The sequence below is a fragment of the Ovis canadensis genome, chromosome 24 (assembly GCF_042477335.2).
Source record: "Ovis canadensis isolate MfBH-ARS-UI-01 breed Bighorn chromosome 24, ARS-UI_OviCan_v2, whole genome shotgun sequence".
Taxonomy (NCBI): domain Eukaryota; kingdom Metazoa; phylum Chordata; class Mammalia; order Artiodactyla; family Bovidae; genus Ovis; species Ovis canadensis.
In genome coordinates this window covers 15,555,850-15,576,393 of record NC_091268.1, presented here as the reverse complement: position 1 = coordinate 15,576,393, position 20,544 = coordinate 15,555,850, and the positions used below count along the sequence as shown (strand labels likewise).

The following is a 20,544-nucleotide window of genomic DNA, read 5'->3' as shown; positions in this document are numbered from 1 at the left end:
CACATATAGGGCTTTCCTGATGGTGCAAAACCAGTGTTTATTCTGATTTCTTCCCAAGGTGCCCAGGGCCATCAGGCTGCATGCTCTTGTCCGGTCACGGCGGAGCCCCACAGCACCAGGAAGTCTGGGGCGAACAAGGCACAGAGGTGACACCAACTGGGGTGGGGGGATGTCCCAGCACCAGGAAGGAGGGGCCGCTGGCCACAGTCAGGGCTGCAGGGAGCCCTGAGGGACAAGGAGCCCTGGTGTGCATCCGGGGGTGCGTGTGGAGCCAGGTATATGCCGGCCAGGTCCTCAGGGCACTCACAGCTCCACACGGCACGTCCTCCTGCCGGGTCCATTCCTCGTGGCCCCGTCACGGGCTGTCCGGGTAACTCACCACAACCATGTGGGGGTCTGGAGTGGCCTACCGCCCCGAGGAGCCGTGACCCCGGGAGACAGTGCAGGGAAGGCGAGGCTCAGACGGAAGGGGGAGGGGACTTAGGCGGCTGTCTCCAGCCAGGCGTGGAGGGGCAAGGGTGAGCTGCTGTCGGCCCGGGCCCTTCCCAGGGAAACCCCGAGGGGCTTGGACAGGGGGCTGGGTGAGGACCTGAGTGTCCCTGGGGTGGTGGGACCCGTGCAGAGTGTGTGGCCGGGTCAGGAGTCAGCACATAGACTGAGTAAGTGATGGACCAACGTCCTGGGACGTGTGACTGCAGCGGCCTCCTCCCCGTGGGCTCTGCCGGCCTGTCTAGGCCTCGCTTCGGTACCGCAGGCGGGAGAGCCGGTCCCGGACGGCCTGGTCGCTCTCGGGGCCGCCCTCGGCCAGGCGGACCACCCTGCCGCCCAGGACGAGGTCCTGCACCTTTTGTTTGGTCACAGAGACCAGGCCTGGCGGGTTGGGGCTGGCTGGGCCCGTCAGGAGTACGTAGGCAGCGTGGCGGCCCGGCTCCAGCAGAACCACTGCAGGGACACAGCGATCAGGGCGGGGTCTGGCCAGGGTGGACTTCCTGCAGCTGGCAGGCCCAGGCCCACGGGGGCGCACTCACCCTGGAAGGCGACGATGGGGGCGGAGACGCTGTCAAGCTCCAGCAGCACGCCGGGGAGCGTGGGGTGGAGCATGTACAGGCGGTGCCCGGCGGCTCCGGGCTCCTGTGTGAGTGCGGGGTGGAGGGCGAGGCCAACGCTCACGTTCGAGGCCCCGCCCAGAGCTGTGTCCCCCGGGGTCCCGGGAAATGCCAGCGCCAGCTCTGCACCCACCTCCTGCCCCCCTTCCCCGCCTCGGGGGTCTTCCGGCTGCTGCCCGGCCACACCCGTCCTCCCACTCCCCCTCGTCTCTGCCAGCTCCGGGGGATTCTGTCTCCTTGCGCGCCCCCAGCCACTGGGTCTGCCCTGTGTTGTCCGCCAGAACCCAAGACTGTACCGTCTGGTTGGAGTCAGTCGGCTCATGGACGCCCCAGAAGAAAAAGGCGGAGCGGTGGTCTGCGGTGGGCAGGCTGGCGGACGGTGGGTCCCCAGGGAGGCCTGGGAGGACCTGGCTCCACAGGACGGCCCCAGAGCCAAGATCCAGGAGCAGCACCTGTCGGAGGCAGAGGACAGGTTGCAGCCCTGGGGGCGGCTTGCGGGGCCCTGGTCCTGCTCCCAGCTGTGAGTAGAGCCGAGGCTGGAGGAAGTGCCGCCGACCTGTCTGTCGGAGCCGGTCCCGTTCTCGACGAGCACGGCTGGGGTGTCGGGTTTGTAGTGGCCAAGAACAGGTTTTCTAGAAGGAGAGCCGAGAGGGGGCTCACGCAGGGCCTCTGTGAGGAGGTGCCCAGGGTGAGGCGCGCCAGTGAGGAGGGGCTGCTGTCATCAGCGGGGTTCTCACGACCCCCCCCAGCAGGGTGGCACCAGGTGACAGGCAGTGGCGTTGTCCCAGGTCTCCACAGCGGGACAGGCTGGGGGGCCCGGCTCTCTGCAGAAGGACCCCATACCTCAGGACCTGGGCTGTCCCGAAGGTCCACCTGGGCGTCAGATCCTGCCCGTCCAGCAGCACGCAGGCCTCGGTGCTCACGAGAAGCAGGTCATCGCCCGCCTTCCCTGGCACGTTCATCAGGTAGCGGATGGCCCCCGAGCTGCAGGGGTGGGAGGGATGGGAGGGGGCCCCCGCAGGGCTGGGGCGGGATGCTCCCCGTCCTCTCCCCCGACTCCCCAGCGCGCCTGTGGGGCTCCCAGGGCGGAGCCTCACGTTTCTTGCTTCTCCAGTTTCAGGATAACAAGAGAACCTCGCTGGATGCAGAGACCAGCGAGCCCGGGGGCACCCATCTTCTCCCCGTTTTTATTCCACTTCTAGGCGCCAGGGTTCTGAGTTTGAGCCCAGGGTGACCCTAGACCCCTGGCACACGGCCTGTGCCCCCCCCCGGCTCCTCGCTCCCCCCACCTGTGCACAACCAGCCTGTGTGACGTGGCGCTGAGCATGTCCTCCCAGAGGGGGTCGCTCTTGAGCGGGCTGTGCCTCCTGCTGACCTTCTCGTACAGGCCCTTAACGGAGCGGCTACAGAGGGCGGTGCCTGGGAACACAGAAGAGCCTCGAACCCTCTCAGCGGCGAGGCCCTCGCAGCCCTAGAGGCACAGCCAGCCCCACACCCGTCTCCACCCAGGTGCCAGCAGGCCCGTGGAGGAGGCCATCCTGAGGCCGCGGGTGCCACGTACCGCAGGGGACGAGGATGTAGTGGGCCCCCGCCCTGGTGACGTGGAGGATGGAGCCGCTGGCGCCGTCCACACCCAGGCTGTCCGGGGGGCTGACCTGCTGCCCGGTGCCACCCGAGTAGATGGAGCCGTTGACCTGCAGCATGAGGGGAGGAGACGGGGCTCAGTGCGCCGGCGGGGCGTCCAGGGCTGATGAGGCGGGGGGCCACGGGGCTGCCTGCAGCTCTGGCGGGGAGCGCACTCTCTGCCCGTCTCAGGGCCCCGGACAAGGCCCCGGTGGGGAGGCGGCACAGCTGGGATGGGGCGGTACCTGGTTCTCCTCCTGGATGAGGACCAGCAGGTCCGGGGCCCCGTCGGCATCAAGGTCAGGCACGCGGAGCAGAGGGCTCAGGACAGACGCGTTTCCCCCAAAGCGGCTGGGCTGGCTCCACAAGGTCTTCCCTGAAACAGAACACAGTGCCCAGCACTGTGTGCGTGGCCGCCACGGGGCCCGCAGGCGTGTCCTTCTGGCGGCAGGCCCCTCCTGTGCCCGCATCGTGTTTGCAGGCTGGCCGACGTGGACCTCCCCTTCCCGGGTGGGCAGGGTCTGGCTCACCGCTGCTCTCTGGGGTCACACACGAGCACGCACCGGGCAAGAATGAAGGTGCAGCCTGGTGGGGACCCGGGGACTGCAGGTGCTGACCTGACAGTGTCTGACACAGGTACAACCTGCCCACATCTGTATTTAGACGTGTTCTTAGAACATTTCCTCTTTATTTTCCTGCCTGTCCTTAAAACCACAGCTTATAAAGCAAGTGCCACCTTGAACCACCCTAGTGTCAAGGCACAGGATTCCTCAGGGCCTTGGAAAGGGACCTGGGCCTGTTGTCTTTAAGGCGTGAACACGCCTCACGGCTCGAGCTGGACCGGCGCACACCCTGCTCCCCCTAGACCTGGCCTGGTACCTGCACCTGCCCCGAGAGTGGGCAGCAGCTGGCTGCCTCAGCCTCAAGTGCCCGCAGCTGCACTGGAGGGGAGAACAATGGAGTGTGACTCCTCACGGCCCCCAGGCCCGTGCCTTCCCTCCTGTCCAGATTCGCTGCCCCCGGGAAGGGCGAGCTGAGCCCTGAGGAGCATGCAGCCCTGAGACTCTCGAGCCTGGGCGGCCTGCAGCAGGGAGCAGCCCACCTGTGAGCGTGTCCACAGCGACGAGAGAGCCGGGCCTGCCGAGGACGACACAGGCAGAGGGCGCCGCGCTGCCCCTGGGCTGCAGGATGCCGCACTCCACGAAGGCCCCATCCTGGGCCACAGGCCTCTCCCAGAGGACGCTGCCGCTGGCCCCGGACACAGCGGCCACGAAGGTGCAGGGGCAGGAAAAGCCTGGAAGGAGGGCAGCCGCTGGCTGCAGCATGACCCTGGGCCTCGGCCCCAAGCCCTTGGGGGTCAGACGGGGAGGGGGCGATGTGGGCATGTCTAGGACTTCCTCCAGCTGCCTCCCCCAAACCCCGAGCAGGCCAGGGGAGCCCTCCTCCTCCTGCAGGGAGCACTCAGCTTTGGGATAGAAACAAAACGTACCTTCATCAGCACAGGAAAGGCTGGAATTGCCGCGGCTGCTGTTGGTATTTTTATAAAGAAACAGAATATCCTGGATCTTGTCCTTGTTCACGTCTTCTGAGGCCAGAAAGTCATAGGCGACTGGAAAGGAAACACCAGCCACGTTCCAGGCCAGGCCCGGCGCGTCCCGCTCTGTGCCATGGGCCGAGCTGGGTGCGGCCGCGCACGGAGGGAGGCAGGGTAGTGCCGCCTCCATGGGCTGGCGACCCCGTGCCCTCCAGAGGGGGCGTTAGGTGCCAAGGACACCTGGGCAGCACCTTCTATCAGGGCCGAGGCCCGCCCTAATTGGCCTGGGATCTGGAGTCCACACTCAGGGGCTACCCCTTCCTCCGTTCGAGGACTCAGATTACAAACTACATGCTTTAAAATCAGACATCGGAAGGAATGCAACGCGGCCCTTACCTCACCCTGGATACAAACATTTTCTCAAGATGGATCAAAGACCTAAACTGAAGAGCCAGAACCAAAAACTCTTAGCAAAAGAGACATGGGCGCAAACCAACAGAAGAAACAGGCGACAAAAGGGAAGAACAGGCAAACTGGACCTGATCAGGGGGCACCGTCAGGAGAGGGAGAAGAGCCACAGAGAGGGATGAAGCGCCTGCAGACTGTGCACCTGATGAGGCGGATCCAGAGTGCATAACAACAGAAACAACCCGACTCAGAAACAGGCGAGAGACTGGAAAAGACGTTTCTCCTAAGATGCACGAATAGTCCACAAACTCACAGAAAGACACTCGTCATCACCAGCAGTAAGGGAAGCGCATCAAAACCGTGACAAGACACCATCTCCTAGTTGTTAGGACGGCGATTATTAAAACAAAAGAAAACCAGAGTTTCCGGCCTGGAGCCCTTGTCTTTCGCTCCTGAGGATGTAAAATGCGGCAGCTGCTGTGGAAAACAGCCCAGAAGTTTCTCAGAAAGTTAACACAGAATTAGCCTGGGCTCTGGCACTTCCATTCTTTGGGTTAGTACAGCCAGCATAACTGAACGCAGGGACTCAAGTAGTCACTTTTACAGGAACGTTCACAGCTGCGTTATTTACAAAAGCCAAAACATGGAAAAAAGCCAGGTGTCCATGGGTCGAAGAATAAACAAAATGTGATCCATCCATAAAACAGATTGTCATTCACCCATAAAAAAAGAGTGAAATTCTGCACCAGGCTGCAGCATGGATGAGCCTCGAGTGTAGTCAGTCAGTCAAAAGACACCTCAGTCACAAAAGACACCTCAGTCACGTGAGGGGCTAGGCACAGGCCCCCACCCCCACCCCCAGAGACAAGCAGCACAGAGGGCGGGGGGCTCGGGCGAGAAGGCGGGTGGAGAGCTGCCCTGCACTGGCCACAGAACTTCCGAGACGACAAAAGTTTTGAAAAAGTGACGATGGCCACTCGGTCTTCTGCACGAATGCCACTCAGCTGCTTACTCTAAAATGGCAATGTTTTTTGGTGATGCGCGTTTTACCACAAGAGTAAAGACTGAATACTGGACACAAGACTTTCAGAATTAAGTGGTGAAGAGCTTGGCAAATAAACCCTCGCCTCCAAAAATAACGCTAAAATGAGACAGAACTGTGAAAAGCTCCCATTTCAGGACTCTGGGAGCGGATCGAAGGCACACATTATTGGAGGAGCACTGATTTAAGACTCGTAACCGGAGCTCTGGGCTGCCCACCCTCCGTCAGCCGGGGCCCACACGGGGTTAAGATCAGAAAGCAGCAGCTTCCTGCCAGAGGGACTGAAAACGCGCGAGTGCCCTCTGGGCAGGCGGGGTGGGGGCGCGGGCAACTTCGGAGTGGATCACAGACCTCAATGGCAGGGCAAGAACTATAACGGGAAAACCCGGAGAAAATCTTCATGGCCTTAACTTAGGCAAAGAGTTCTTAGACACCAAAAGCGTAATCCACACTAAAAAAATGGATAATTTGACTTCATCGAAATTTAAAACTTTCGTGCTTCAGGAGACACCCTAAAGAGAATGGAAAGACAAGCCGCAGGTGAGTCACACGTATTCGAACGCCATACATGTGATGGAAGACTTGTGCCTGGAAGATATTAATATAAAAACCTTAAAAAATTTTGACTGACATATATTTGATTAACAATGTTGTGTTAATAATAAGACAATCATACTTTTAAGTGAGCGGAAGATATGAATAGACGCTCACCACAGAAGGAGTAAGACCAGCCAATAATTCACGTGAACATTGCTAGTCACCAGGGAAACGCGAACCACAGTGAGATACCACTTCACACCCACTAGGAAGGCCACACGGCAAAGACCATGACGAGTGTTGGCCAGTGGGGACATGAAACGGAGGCCTGGAAGGGACCAGAGTCAAACCGGACTTAGTGAGAGGTTCAACACCCCTGTTCCTGCCAGTCTTCCCAAGGAAAACAGGACACGTCCACACAAGGATTTGCACACAAATGTTCACAGCAGTGTTGCTCATGAAAGTCAGGAACTGAAACGATGCAAATGGTCACTGGCTGGCCAGTGGATGAACACAGGGGAACAGGCGAGTGCACAGATGAACTCATGTGAGAGAAGTGAAGATGCGTCTCACAGGATCATTCACGTGAAGTGTCCAGGCCTGGGAAGCGCATGCAGACAGGAGCCGGTGGTGGGGACAGGCCACGGCGAGGAGCCGGCCAGGAATGAGGGGGCAGTCTCAACGCTGGATGCAGAGACAGCCGCCCAGGTGCACAGGCCTTCAACTGACTAAAGGCCACCGAGTCATGCACTCAACACAGGTGGACATTACGACACATGAACTACTGCTCAGTAACCGGACAAAAATCAACATAGAAGCAGATGCTGCCGCTCGCTGTCAAAATTAAGCACAGAATTCTGAACAGGACCGACTGTAAGTGGGGCTCATGGAAGACATTTCCCTTAGTCCACCAGAAAGTGAAAGTGAAAGTCGCTCAGTCGTGTCCAGCTCTTTGTGACCTCATGGCCTACATAGTAGGTGGAATTCTCCAGGCCAGGATACTGGAGTGGGTAGACTTTCCTTTCTCCAGGGGATCTTCCCAACCCAGGGATCGAACCCAGGTCTCCCACACTGCAGGCAGATTCTTTACCAACTGAGCCATGAGGGAAGCCCTATTCCACCAGAGAGGGCTTCCAGTCTGTTTAAAGCAGCACTGCTAGGCTGTGAGCACGCAGGCCTCCTGATGCGGGATGGCACTCTGTGGGCAGGGACATGCCCAGGAAGCAGATTCAGCTGCAGGCCCAGATCGTGGGCACTAGTCAGCAGGGAGGGCTGGAGCCCGTCAGGAGACCGGCGGCCTGGTTCTCGCCTTTGGGATGGCCTTCTCTGCATCTATTCTGCCAGGTGCTCTCTTGCGAATATCTTTTTAAGTCAGGAAAGTAACCATACGGGCCCCTTTCTTTTCCCAACCCCACCCACCATCCCGAGGGCACTCCCGTTTCCGACGCCAGGGCACCCGGCCGCCCACACCTGCCGCGTTGTAATCGATCCTCCACACCCCCTGCGACGCTGGCCGGTCCGGACACGGGATGATGAAGGAGACCACGAACACCACGAGGAGGCAGGCGAACAGGGAGAGGAAGAAGGCCGCGGTCCGGCAGCGCGAGAGGCGGGTCTGCGGGGCCGGCGTCCCGCGGGGCTCCTTTCCTGCCGGGGCCCCTGCGTTCTCCGGCACCTTCCTGTTCTCGCTCTTGAGCGGGTGGATCTCGGCCTCCAAGTCCTTGCCGTCCGTCATCATGTGCACATCCCTGAGTTCACCTCCCGGCCACTGCGGTGGCAACAGAAGGAGAGGCGGTCAGGGGCTGGCGCGGCCGTGGCCCATCAGCCAGGAGAGGCAACAGCATCACGGCTCCTCTGGAGAAGGGCTCTGGACCGGGAGGCCGTGGTCTCAGAGGCAGCAGGCACCACGGCTCCCGCCTGCTGACCCGGGTAGGCCAGCCAGGCGAGACTACAGCAAAGCACACGTTAAACATTAACGATGAACTGAGGCACCTCTGACCGGCCTCTCGCCTGCCCTGAGAGAGGGCTGGACCCCAGGGAGGGGCTGCGCTTACTCATGGTGTGACCTGGGCGTTGGGCGAGACCTGCTGGGGCCTGCGTCTGTCCCTGAGAAAAGGAACAGTGTTCAGGAGGCTGAGGCTTAGAGTGCTAAAGACACGGAGAGCACAGGTACAGCTTCTGACACATAGCGCAGCCAACTGTTGCTGGAAACGTGGGTGGGGCCCACCTGCCTCCTTCCTGCCCCCTCGCCAAGTGCACCAGGCGTGGGCAGGGAGGGAACCCGGGGAGGCTGGCTCGGAAAACACGGTGGAAAACCCTTCTGAAGAGGTGAACCATTGACAGCTGCAAGCCACCACCACCAAGCCCCGAGCTCTTCGTTGTGCGAGAAGGAAACACACTGCTGTTATTTTAGCTTTTGGCCGTGCCTCTTGGCACGTGGGATCTCAGTTCCCCTGCCAGGGATCGAACCCGAGCCCCCTGCAGTGAAGATAAACCGCTGGACCACCAGGGAAGTCCCACACTTCTGTCTTGTGTAAGGCCAGGTATTTGTCATTTTGATCCTTTTTAAACAGCCAAACTGGAGAAGGTAATGGCACCCCACTCCAGTACTCTTGCCTGGAAAATCCCATGGACGGAGGAGCCTGGTAGGCTGCAGTCCGTGGGGTCACTAAGAGTCGGACACGACTGAGCAACTTCACTTTCACTTTTCACTTTCATGCACTGGAGAAGGAAATGGCAACCCACTCCAGTGTTCTTGCCTGGAGAATCCTAGGGATAGGGGACCCTGGTGGGCTGCTGTCTATGGGGTCGCACAGAGTTGGACACGACTGAAGCGACTTAGCAGCAGCAGCAGCAGTAGCAAAGAGCCAAACCAGTGTCACACAAACGGACACAGATCACATTGAGAGGACGCAGGGGATCACAGGGCCTGAGTGGGTGAAATCCTCATCTACCCGAGAGGGAGGCCCTGCTGGAGGTCAAAACCAGGACGGTGTGACGGGCTCCCACGGGGTGGGTCAGGGAAGCAGGAAGCGGCCACAGAGAGCACCGATTCCCTGTATAAACTTTTTACTTTCTCCCTTTAATGCCTTTTCTCTATCTATATAATAAAAACCTGTGTATACACCCACTAGAGCAGCTTTAGTAATAATGTGAAAAAATCGTTAAGCGTGGAGGAGGAGGTGGAGACCCTGGGTAAATAGTCGTGTGCGGCTGAGGGGGTGGGCATTGCGGCAGCTGCCGTGGAGGTGGCCTGGCAGCTCCTCAGACGGTCAGACACAGGGCAGTGGTCTGACCCAGCGGCACCACTCCTGGGCGTCCCCCCAGGAGACCCAGAGCACCTGCACACAGACATTCAGAGCTTCACTGTTAGAACAACACCAGTGTCTCTCTACAGGCGGTGGGCACGCAGCACGGGTCTGCCCGTGTGACGGAGTATTGCACAGCTGTGAACAGTCACTTGGTGAGACTGTGCAGACACAGGGCACACGCTGAACAGCCTCATTCAGTGTGCCCAGAACAGGCAGCTCCCTCGACGCAGAAAGTGAGTGAGTGGGTGCCAGGGGCGGGGGAGGCGGCTGCTAACAGGCGTTGCTTTGTCCTGTGATGTAACGATGGCTGCAGACCTCATGCGTGTACTAAATGTCACTGATAGTAAGGTCCATGTTACGTGTACCTTACCACAACTGAAAAACCAGACGTCTGTGCCTTCTCAATGTTGAGACAGGAGTTTTCATATCGTGAAAAGGTGAGCCTGTCAAGGAAATGAGCTGAACACAGGAAATGGAGCAAAGCTGGTGACCAGGGCCTCCTCTCAGCCCAGCATCTGACTGCAGGGGAGGAGCGGGGCACCAGCAGAGAGGGTCTGGGAAGCCGGCTCACAGACAGGTCGTCAACACTGGGCGCTTCCGACAGGCACCCTCATGCTGGTAGGCTTACCTCTATTGCCAAGTGGTGGGCATTTCAGCCCCGCTTTGGTATCCGCAGCAGCAGCACAGCTGTGGGAGTCGTGGGGGGGTGGATGCTGTGCCCGCCCCGGCCATGGGGACTTGGGATGCGGCCCCCTCTCAAGCTCTGTGGGCAGTTCTCATCAAGTGTATTAAACCCAGAAACAGTGAGTTGACTAAAGGAAAGCATTAAAGGACGCTGAGCACCCTGCTGGCCTGCAGGCGTGGCACAGGAGTGGCATGGGGCCTGCAGACAGTGCGGGGATGCTCAGGCCTGGTTGCCGGGAACCTGCCGTGTTGTGAGCTGAAACCTGCCTCCCGTGACCAGCTCCCGGCCCAGATTCTGTGCTGCGGAGTCACATCTAATCCCTCTCTTACACGTAAGCCTTCCCAGCGTCTAAAGACCATTAATGAAAAACCGTGTTCAGGAGGCTACCGCCTGCCCCTAGAGCTGCGGCCCATGACAGGTGCGGGCTCTCTGGGGCCCCGTCCAAGGTACCCGTCTGACCTCGCTACACCACCCAAGGTTCCCGATGGCCAAAATACCGCAGCTAATGTTGGTAGAAAGAGAATTTGTTGGATAGAGGTTGTTGTTTGCGTGGTGCAGTGGCTAAGTCACGCAGACAGTGCCAGAATGGAGGGGAGCCGGAGAGCCAAACTCAGAGACCGGTGGGTACTGGGGACCCGATGTGGCCGGGGCTCGGCGGGCCCACGGCTGGGGGCAGTAGGCGCTGGCACCAGGCTCGGCCTCGGGCCTTCTCAGTGGGATGCTCCTGGGGCATGCTGGTCGCCCCTCCGGTTGCGCATCCACTGTGGACCGCCCATCCCCTGGGCCGCCCCGTTTCCAGCCCCGCACCCTCCCACCAGGGCCCTGGAGGGGTCTGGAGACGGCACGGCAGGCGGCGGCACCGACAGACTGGCCCCGAGGAAGCACAGGCTCTCCATCAGGCTGTGCAGCCACGCAGGCCCCAAGCCTCCAGTCACGCCTGTGAGCGAGGCCAAAGGCCACCGCCCTCACCTCGGGCAGGGCCTGCCCAAACGGCCAGTGATAAACCACTCCGGAAAGTGAAATCCTGAGCTCTACCTTGCAGCGTCTTCGAGAGCCATTTCGGGTCCTGTGAGCTAACAGTGTGCCGGGGCGGGCCAGGGGGGTCTCTGGCTGGAGGCCGAAGCAGCGCGGGCCCTCGGCCCTGCTGCCTATCCTGCTTAGGAGCTAGAACGCCAGGCACCTCCCTGAGTCAAGAGCTCACTCTAGTTACTCTGAATAACTTTTTTCCTTTTAATCATTAACAGAGTTCCAAGTTAAAGATACTTTGTAACAAACAGGTGAAGGATACCATGCTCCTTCCTGGGGAAGGTTTGTGTTCTTAGGAGAGAAACCTTACCAAGTAACAAGACTTGATTCACCTGGAAACAAGCCGTGCACAGAGAGAAGCCTGGGGCGAGACCCTGAACCACTCGCTGGACTCCTCCTCCTTCCTGGGTCCCTGCAGGCCAGGCGGGGCTCTCGGGTCGGGTGGGGGTCCACACGCCCACGGCGCTGCCGCTGCCCCTGTCCTCCCCTGTCCTCAGACGCCCGGACAAGGGAGCGCGTGTGGAGGCTGGCGGCCGGGGGAGGCGGGTCTGTGCCACAGTGCCTCCAACACCACGCAGGACGTCACCACCGGCCGGGGCCAGCCCTGAGAGCTTTCTGTAACATCTTGTGAGCCTATAATTAGTTCCAAGTACACAGTTTAAAAAATAATAAAGAAGGGGGGTCAGAGCTCCCCCTGTGCTGGCGCCGCCCTGGGGCTGCCTGATCTTGAAGCTTCTGCTCCAGAGTCAGAGAACTGTTTGTGCTTTGTTCTGCTTGTTCTTGGCAGAACATCAACCACAGTGGAGTTTCTGCAAAGACCTCTGAGAACAGTCAACCTCCACCCTGCCTGTTTCACACCAATCACTGCCTTTCTGCGGGCCCCCCCATGGCAATCACTTCTCTCCCCACCATGGGGAGAACGTCCCTCTGGTTCTCTGCTGCTCATGTACAGCGAGTCCCCGAAGAAGACAGCACAGGTGTCTGAGGTCACGAAGGGCCTGCCTGGGCAGGAGGGGAGCCCATGAGGGCGTGGCGGGGCTCCAGGGTCCCCCAAGCCGAGGGCACACCTGGACCTGGCCTGGGTGCCCACAGCACCGCTCACAACTGAGGGTGCTGAGAGTGCCTCAGGGTGCCAGCCCGATCCCTGAGCCTGGCAGATGCAGAGTACAGTGCCCAGTCTCCTCGGAGCCACATCAGTCAGTCGGTGAACCCCAGGCTTTTTTCCGGTCTGTTTCAGATCACAGCTGTTCCAGTTCAATTCCACACAAAGGGGGAATAAAAGTAACTTAACAGGTCTTTTGCCTCTAATACCACAATGAAACCTCTGCAACCTTAACCCCGGAATGAAGCCCAAACCCAGGTGTGTTGATTAACTAGCCCCTCACCTGCCAACACAGGACAGACCCACAGCCCCCCACCGATGGGCTCTCAGTAACGGGCCCGCTGGAAAGACAGGCCAGCCTGGGCATGGTATGCATATTTTCCACGTCAGCAAAACTCAGCGTGGGAGCCTTGTGTACGCACCCTCATCAGCATCAGGGCAACAGATGCTGAAGGAAAGCACAGCCCACGCTGGGCACACGGACACCGAGGGAATGAAGCCGCCTTCACCTCAAATGGGCTTCCCTGATAGCTCAGCTGGTAAAGAATCCGCCTGCAATGCAGGAGATCTCGGTTCAATTCTTGGGTCGGGAAGGTCCATTGGAGAAGAGATAGCCTACCCATTCCAGTATTCTTGGGCTTCCCTGGTGGCTCAGCTGGTAAAGAATCCACCTGCAAGGCAGGAGACCTGGGTTTGATCCCTGGGTTGGAAAGATCCTGGAGAAGATAAAGGCTACCCTCTCCAGTATTCTGGCCTGGAGAATTCCATGGAGATCATGGGGGCGTAAAGAGTCAGACACGGCTGAGTGACTTTCACCTCCAATAACAGCTGTTAGGATACAACAGAGAATGAAAAGATAATAAAGGGCAAGGCCCTGGGGCTCAGCGATTTGAATCCTGACCTCATTTGCAGCCCTGTCCTTTTCTGTCATTTCTAAGCTGCTCTGGGACTTAACGACAGAAATCAAGCTGATTCACATGATTTTTGGTCACTGGGTTTTTTTTTCTCCTGACGCTTCTGAGCTTCCCAAATAACTATGAAAGTAAACCAACAGAAAAAAGAAATGAAGGGAACAGTGAAAGGTAGAAAGAAAATCCATCTAGATGATATCTGTTAAGGCAAAAGGTATGACTCTAAAAATCACCTGCTTGAGATAAACACGCAATCACTGTGTGAGGCTTTTCAAAGCTGCCTGCCCCACCACCGCCCCCAGCACTAAGAAGCCTCACCCAGCTCCCCTGGGTGTGTCTGCTCAAGGCCAAACCTGCGCTCCTGCTCGGCAGGGAAGGACAGAACACCCAGCAAGAGTTAACATTTGGAGGGGAAAGAAGATGCAGTATTTGGAGAAAAGAAATAACTCCTTTTCCTCCAAGAGTTCTTTCTCTGAGAAGAGTTTACTAAGTCAGAGACAATAGAAAAATAAAAAATAAAAAAGCCTCACCCTAACTTTGATGCATAATGAAAGCACAAAGAGTCTATCTAACAAGGCTAACAAAGAGTCTAACAAGGGAGAATTGCCCCAACAAAGACCTGACGATTCTACAGGAATTATGAAAGCAGGGGTTAACTTTTTAAACTAAAATTTGGTAACTTTTTTTTGGAGAGATCATTTTAGAGGAGTTTAATAAGAAACATGTCCCCCACCCCCACCCCCTGCCCAATTTTAAAATGTTCAAATTTACAGCATTCCTTTTTTTTTTTTTTTCGGTTGTGCAGAGAGGCTTGTGGGATCTTAGTTCCCCAACCAGGGATCGAACCCATGTGCCCTGCATTGCAAGACAGATTCTTAGCCACTGGGCCAGCAGGGGAGTCCCCACAGCATTCTTTTAAAGGAATTTTCAGACGACGAATCAAAGAGGTCAGATGTTGAAAATTAAGCACTTCAAACAGAAAGGCTGTTTGCATATTTTTAAAAATTGGCTCAAAGTAAGTAAAATTTTTGTTTAAGCTGCATGCCTTAAAATCTTAACTCTGGTTTTAGCTGAGAATTTTGAGAACATGGAACCACAGTCTGCTCTGTGAGGGAAGAAGGAAGGAGGCACCCGCTGGTATTTGCCCAGGAGTCCTGGTGGAGACACAGACTACCTCCCTCCATTCACACAGGAATAGCTGCTTCGATTACTTGACCTTACTAGGGTGACAGCCTCACAAAGCAGGTATTATTTTAATCAAAGGTAACTGTGAATCAGAAAACATGAAAAATATGTAGGGAACACTCAGGAAAAACTCTGACTATAGGTTGACCTCACTCCTTTAGCTTCACCAGCTAGTGAGAGAAACCAAAAGGATTTTGTCACTGGATTAAACCATGGCAAGATTTAATCGAACAGATCAGGTCCAGCGTGACTCGTAAGGTGGGGGTGAGGGAGGAGCAGGCTTCTCTCTGCCGGGAGCTCTCCCCCTAACTCACACTCAGCGGGCTTATATTTCAAAGGGGCAGGAATCACACAGGATGGAACACAGAGCATCTGATCGTGTGTCCATTGCCTTTGCTCACTTGGCCATGCTGTGACTGACTAGTAAGGGGGCTGGTTTTCAAGTCTTCTGTGGGGCTGGGTCCCCTGCCAGGAGGCCCTCTCGAGCCTCGAGCCTCGGCTGGACCGCGTCAAACCTCAGGAAGCTCTGCATGAGCCCCATGGACCGGGCGGGCCACCTTCCACCAGAGAACTCGGCCTTCTTCCTTCAAAGCGCCCATGATACTCCTCCTGAAGCCACTGACGGAGAGCTATTTTAGGGCAGGCACACTCCCGGTGCCAAACACACGGCAGACGCTGGGTAAGTGTCAGTTACGTGGGGAGAAAGCTTTACGCAAGAGCTTGTCTTGGTGCTCAGACCTCCTGACCTGTAATCACGAATCCACCTTACAGCACACGTGCCCCAACGCTCGTCCCCAAAGCCAGCTATGACACACACAGGCGGTCTAGGAACGTCTTGACATCAGGACTGCTCCGACAGCATTCAACCAGAGGCGCGCGTGACAGACGCCCTCAGAACCCAACTGGGCAAACTGGGTTTTCGGCTGAGCAAAGCAGAAGTCAGACAATGCCCACTTCAGTGTTCAGTTGTTTACAGCCGAAAAACTATTTCCTCTTGTCACTAAGCAAATAATCTCAAGACAACCGGATAAAGACAAATGTTTCACGGGCAGGTCAGTGCTTAGGGACCAGACCTCAGCACAATCCCTTTCCTTCACAAGACTCAAGGCCACACCTGTCAGAGCAGGTGAGGGTGGCTGGAACACTGCCTAAGAGTGAGCTAAGAAGGACTAGCCACCTGTATTTCAGATGAGTGACTATTACACAGAACAGGGTTTTGCAGATTTATCCATAAAATCACATGGAAGAAGCCTTTTACCTGAGTTCTAAGGCAGATTTAATTTCCTCTGATTCCCCCACACACCAGTGTTTCTTCTTATCCTCACATTAGGGAAGGCAGAGCTTTTAAGAAGATAAAGAATAACTTATTTGATCACCTTTCTTTCATCAATCCTATAAGTTGGTCTTCACTTGAATTTACTCATTTTTTAAAAGCTTTTGGCACACAAACGTTTAGAGATTCGTGAACGCAGAGAGCACTAGCCCATCCTTCCACTCACCCAGTTCAGTGATTTCTAACAGAGCCAACCGTTTCCGTCTACAGACCAGCACTCTTCTCCACCATGCCCCACCTCCAGTTTTTAAAAAAGTTGCTCCAGTTTTGGAGACATGCCATTTGATCTCTCAACATCTGCTTCCTGGTTATTCATTTAGGAATCAGTGTTCTTTTCGGACACCATATCCAAATTCCATGAAGGATTTAACACAGTGAAAAGGGACAAAATTCACTAAGTTTGTGGGTTTTATAAAGACTGATTTTGAGTGAGGTATCCAGTACATTTCAAAACAACCAACAAACCCTGTAGATTCTAACTTACCTCTTAAATTAGCTTCTCCTTCCAACAGCAACTACTTCAGGTCATACTTCCATAATTTCTCACTTGGATTTCTGTAGCCCTCTCAAATCTCGATTAAAAAAAAAAACAACAAAAACCCTGCCTTCATGCTGCAAGAGACATCTTTCTAAAACATCTCCTGATTCTGTCATTCCCCTGCTCGAAACTCTTGACCAACCCTTCACAATTTGCCTGCAGGTCTTTTCACCACCTGGCTCTTGCCAACCTGTAGTGTCATCTCTCCCCAAACCCTACACCGGGCATCTGTTCCCTCAGTCATGAGGCCTTAAACGCCCATTCAAACCAGACCCCGCCCTCCGCACCTGCCATTGCTCCTTACTCACTGAGCCACTGGTGAGACCTGCCCCAGATGGCAGAAACTTCAGAAGGTATCCCTTCTTTGTGGCCTTTGTTTTCCCAGGATAAAGCATGGTGCATGGCATAAAATAAACACACACATTCACCTGTCAATAAATGTCCAATTCTTCCTATGGTCTGCCTGTAAGCTTTTCTTGGAAGTGTAATCCATAAATGCATTTTTGTTGCTGTTTTTCTCTTTGTGGGCTTTTTCACAAATGCATACACTGTGCAGGAGCAGGTGACTTTTAAAACCTCGTCTGAAATACAGAGCATGTATCAGACGTCAGGGTCAGTCTGACTACCTCACATCTACCCCTTCTTTCTGTAAGAGCACCCGGATTTTCTCTGGGTAAATGCACTTTTCCACAAGCCGACTGTGGTTCTGGTAACTCTGAGGAGAGCTCCTTGTCTAGGGTTAGCTATCAGGTAGCCAACAGGGGTTAGGATCCAACTGGAATTACAAAGAGGCACTCTTCCCATAGGAGTGGTTTTAAAATAAGTTCACAAGCTCTTTGATGTGCCTTCCTTCAAGGTGATGTCTTTGAGGACCTTTCTGGCAGTCCAGTGATTAGGAACGTGCCTTTCAATGCAGGAGATGTGGGTTCGACTCCTGGCAGGGGAACTAAGATCCCACGCGCTGGAGAGCAACTAAGACCGAATGCCACAACAAAGACCCAGCACAGCCAATAAGTAAGCAGGTAAATAAACAAATGCCTACTCTGCCCCTTAAAACTCCCCTAAAACACTTTCCTTCCCATTATGACTACCCAGAACCAGCCAAAATTCTGCTTCCTAGATATGTTAGAGACCCACTGGATACATTCTAGGCATATCCAATATACCTTGGTCATATCGTTTTTCAAAAAAATAAAAAGGTGAAGTCTTTTGTGCTTAGTGATGCTAGCAGATAGAATGTGGCAGGAGAACCAGCAAAATTGCAAAACAAGTTCATAAAGGTGTGGTGGCTTCACCATCCTCTCCTCTCTGACGTCCTGCTCTGAGGCGAGGAGGCCGTGGTCCCTGTGCAAAAGCCCCCCAAGCTAGGATATTAGGACTCCAACCAACAGCCCAGAAGGCACCGAGGTCTTGAGTGAGCAGTCTGTCCTGGAGTCAGAACCTCCAGTCCCAATCAAGACTTTAGAGGACTGTGGCCCCAGCCAGTATCTTGGTTGCAACCCCATGAGAGTCCTTGAACCATAATCACCTAAGTCACTCATGAATTCCTGACCCACAGAAACTGATAATAAATGTTTGATGTTTTAATTCATTAAACTTTGTGCTGATTTGTTACAGAGCAGCAGATAACTAATACAAGCAGGCAGGACAGAGTCAGGAACCTGAGAAGAAAGCCAACACATAAACAGATTAAAGAGTTATGTGAGAAAGTAGTGGTACTAATGAGACCACTAGTGAGGCCATCATCAGATCCTGATGGTCTCATTTAAGCTGCTGGCCCCATCTGTTTCTGGTCCCCTGGACATTCCTAAATGAAAGGCAGTGGAGTCCCTCCAGAGGTTGAACTAGTTTTAATAGATGCTTGACACTCGAAGCCGAAAGCTCAGAGAACTGGTAAAATGCCCAAGCAAATCTCCACTTGGTTGCTAACAGGGCCATTTTCATTTCACCCTTTCCTGCTCCTAATTTAGCTAACTTATTGTACTTACTATCTGTATCTTCCCATAGAATTGAAGCTCCTTGAGAACAGGAATTCCTTGATAAAGTGCTAAATCCTCAGCATAGACAACCATGCCTCACTGCCTCCTCCCCCCGCCCCACCCTCCACCCCCGCCCCTTGGGGCACTTTTTGAGTTCCCCTGAGCTGCTGTAACTGCAGGCTCACAGTCAAAGTGCAAGAGAGGAGGGGGAGAGGTCTGGGTGAGGCTCAGGATATCAGCAGCCTGAGTGAGTGAGTCGCTCAGCCGTGTCCTACTCTTTGCTCATGGACTGTAGCCTGCCAGGCTCCTCTGTCCATGGAATTCTCCAGGCAATCAGCAGCCTAGGAGGAAGCAAGTCCATCGCACAAGCTCCTCGGCTGAAATTACAGGGTTGCAAGGATTTGCCTGTCAGTTCCCAGGCAGTCAGTTCACGGGGGAGCTGAAGTCTCACACACAGCGTTCTTCCTCCTTTTCAACCTTGCCTTGTTTTTGCTTAGAAGACCGGCTGCAGAGAGCGATCACCCCATAGATAAGTAACCGTCAGCTGAGCTTCGGTTACCGGGCCGGTCCTCTGACAGGCGCTGTCCTAGTAACAGGACGTGGATCTCTGACCGTGGCTAGCGGCAGCTCACGAACATCCTGTCTTAGCATATTTTAAAATTACTCCCCAGGCAACCCATGAAGCAATGGCTGGCTCGCCTCCCGAGCAGCTAACCAGGGATGGGAGTTAATCCTGTCCTGGGGGAAAAGCGCGGCTGAACTGAAGCCCGGGCTGCGGGAGTCGGATCTGCTCGGAGCGCCTCCACCCACCCGGCGGCGCGGACACGCGCGGACCCCAATGCCGGGCGGTGGGCGCGAGCACGATCGGGCCCTGGGGGCTGGGGTCTCCTGGGACCCCGCGGCGGCGCGGACACAAGCTGCGGGCAGGGAGGGGGCGGACCGCGCGAGCCCCGCGGCGCGCACGCGCGAGGAGGACGAGGACGCGCTACTCACCTGCCGCCGCGCCCTCGCGAGGCTGCCGGAGCTGCTGCCGCGCCGCCGCAGGCTGCTCGGGCCCGCCTCTGGCGTCACTTCCGGTCGGGTGGGGCGGGCCAGGCGGAAGCGCTCCGGGTCCGGCCCCGCCTTGCGGCCCGCATGGTTGCCGAGCAACACTGACGGCGGTGGGGGTCCGCCCGGCGAGTTGCACTTGGGGCTTTGGCTGCTCTGCTGCGGTTCCGCGGTCGTCGGCGCGTTAGAGCCTCTTTCGTAGGTTTTCCGTGTGTTGGCCGACGCTTCCTCTTCCGGAAGTGCCTATTCTGGTCGTTGGTCCAGTTTTCTTCTCAGTGGGGTGTGTTTTTTGTTTTCTTCTCAGTGGGGTGTGTTTTCGTACTGTTTCTTAGCGCTCTGCTGCTGCTAAGTCACTTCAGTCGTGTCCGACTCTGTGCCACCCCATAGACGGCAGCCCAACAGGCTCCCCCGTCCCTGGGATTCTCCGGACAAGAACACTGGAGTGGGTTGCCATTTCCTTCTCCAATGCATGAAAGTGAAAAGTGAAAGTGAAGTCGCTAAGGAATGTTAAATTCTTGTAGGTTGCTTATGTCGTTAAGTATCTCGTTTTGCGCCTTGTCTTTTCAGTTTATGGATTTATATTTCAATATAAAAAGTGCCAGTCTTTTATGATAAGTACCTTCTTTGTCTTGTTTAAAGAATCCTTTCCTACCCCCAAGTTACTCCCTCACATTTTAAAGTTTTGATTTTAACAGTTAAGTCCTTAATTCAGTTTGAAATAGCTTTAGTATGGGCTAAATAGGTAACTTCATTTTTTGCCCATTTGGATAACCAACAGCCCAAGTGCCATTTCTTGAATTAGTCTCTCTTTCCCCCAGCAGTATGCAATGGCACTTGCCGTATTAAAAAAAAATCTATATATGCATGGGTTTCTGTTGGGTTTTTAATGTTAAGCGTTATTAACTTTGTCCTAATGCTTACACAATGCATTAATTTTTTTATTAATTACCCCATAGTAACAGTAACTATGAAACACCCTCCACAGGCCTCCCCCACACCCACCCAGCCCACTGAGAACTGATGGAAATTTGTCTTTTTTGAGTGACCAGATGCTGCGCAGTTGAGAGGTTCAGAAAAATCACTTCTATCTGTTCAGAGAGGGGATCTGGATCCTCTCCAGATTTGAGTCCTTTAGTATGTAGATGAATCTCTGGACCCAGGCAGCCCCAGGGTCCTA

General features: G+C 55.5%; 1 protein-coding gene across 12 annotated transcripts; it reads right to left on the bottom strand.

The window, feature by feature from the left end:
• Positions 1–6: 6 nt before the first annotated feature.
• FAM234A (family with sequence similarity 234 member A) lies at positions 7–19,838 on the bottom strand. Of its 12 annotated transcripts, none has more exons than XM_069570437.1 (13): positions 19,314–19,392; positions 16,288–16,375; positions 7,721–8,018; positions 4,219–4,338; positions 3,832–4,023; positions 2,975–3,105; positions 2,668–2,800; positions 2,396–2,525; positions 1,950–2,090; positions 1,663–1,738; positions 1,403–1,558; positions 1,029–1,131; positions 7–942 (listed from the first exon to the last, which is right to left on the bottom strand). In XM_069570437.1, exons 3-13 carry the CDS (start codon positions 7,986–7,988, stop codon positions 731–733), a joined length of 1,662 nt encoding a protein of 553 aa, XP_069426538.1. In that variant the 5' UTR covers positions 7,989–8,018; positions 16,288–16,375; positions 19,314–19,392; the 3' UTR covers positions 7–730. The 12 variants fall into 12 exon arrangements, with proteins under 12 accessions (XP_069426538.1, XP_069426533.1, XP_069426531.1 ...); XM_069570432.1 differs by lacking the exon at positions 16,288–16,375 and adding an exon at positions 12,994–13,045 and having other exon boundaries at positions 19,314–19,383; XM_069570430.1 differs by lacking the exon at positions 16,288–16,375 and adding an exon at positions 12,797–13,045 and having other exon boundaries at positions 19,314–19,371.
• Between the last annotated feature and the right edge of the window lie 706 nt (positions 19,839–20,544).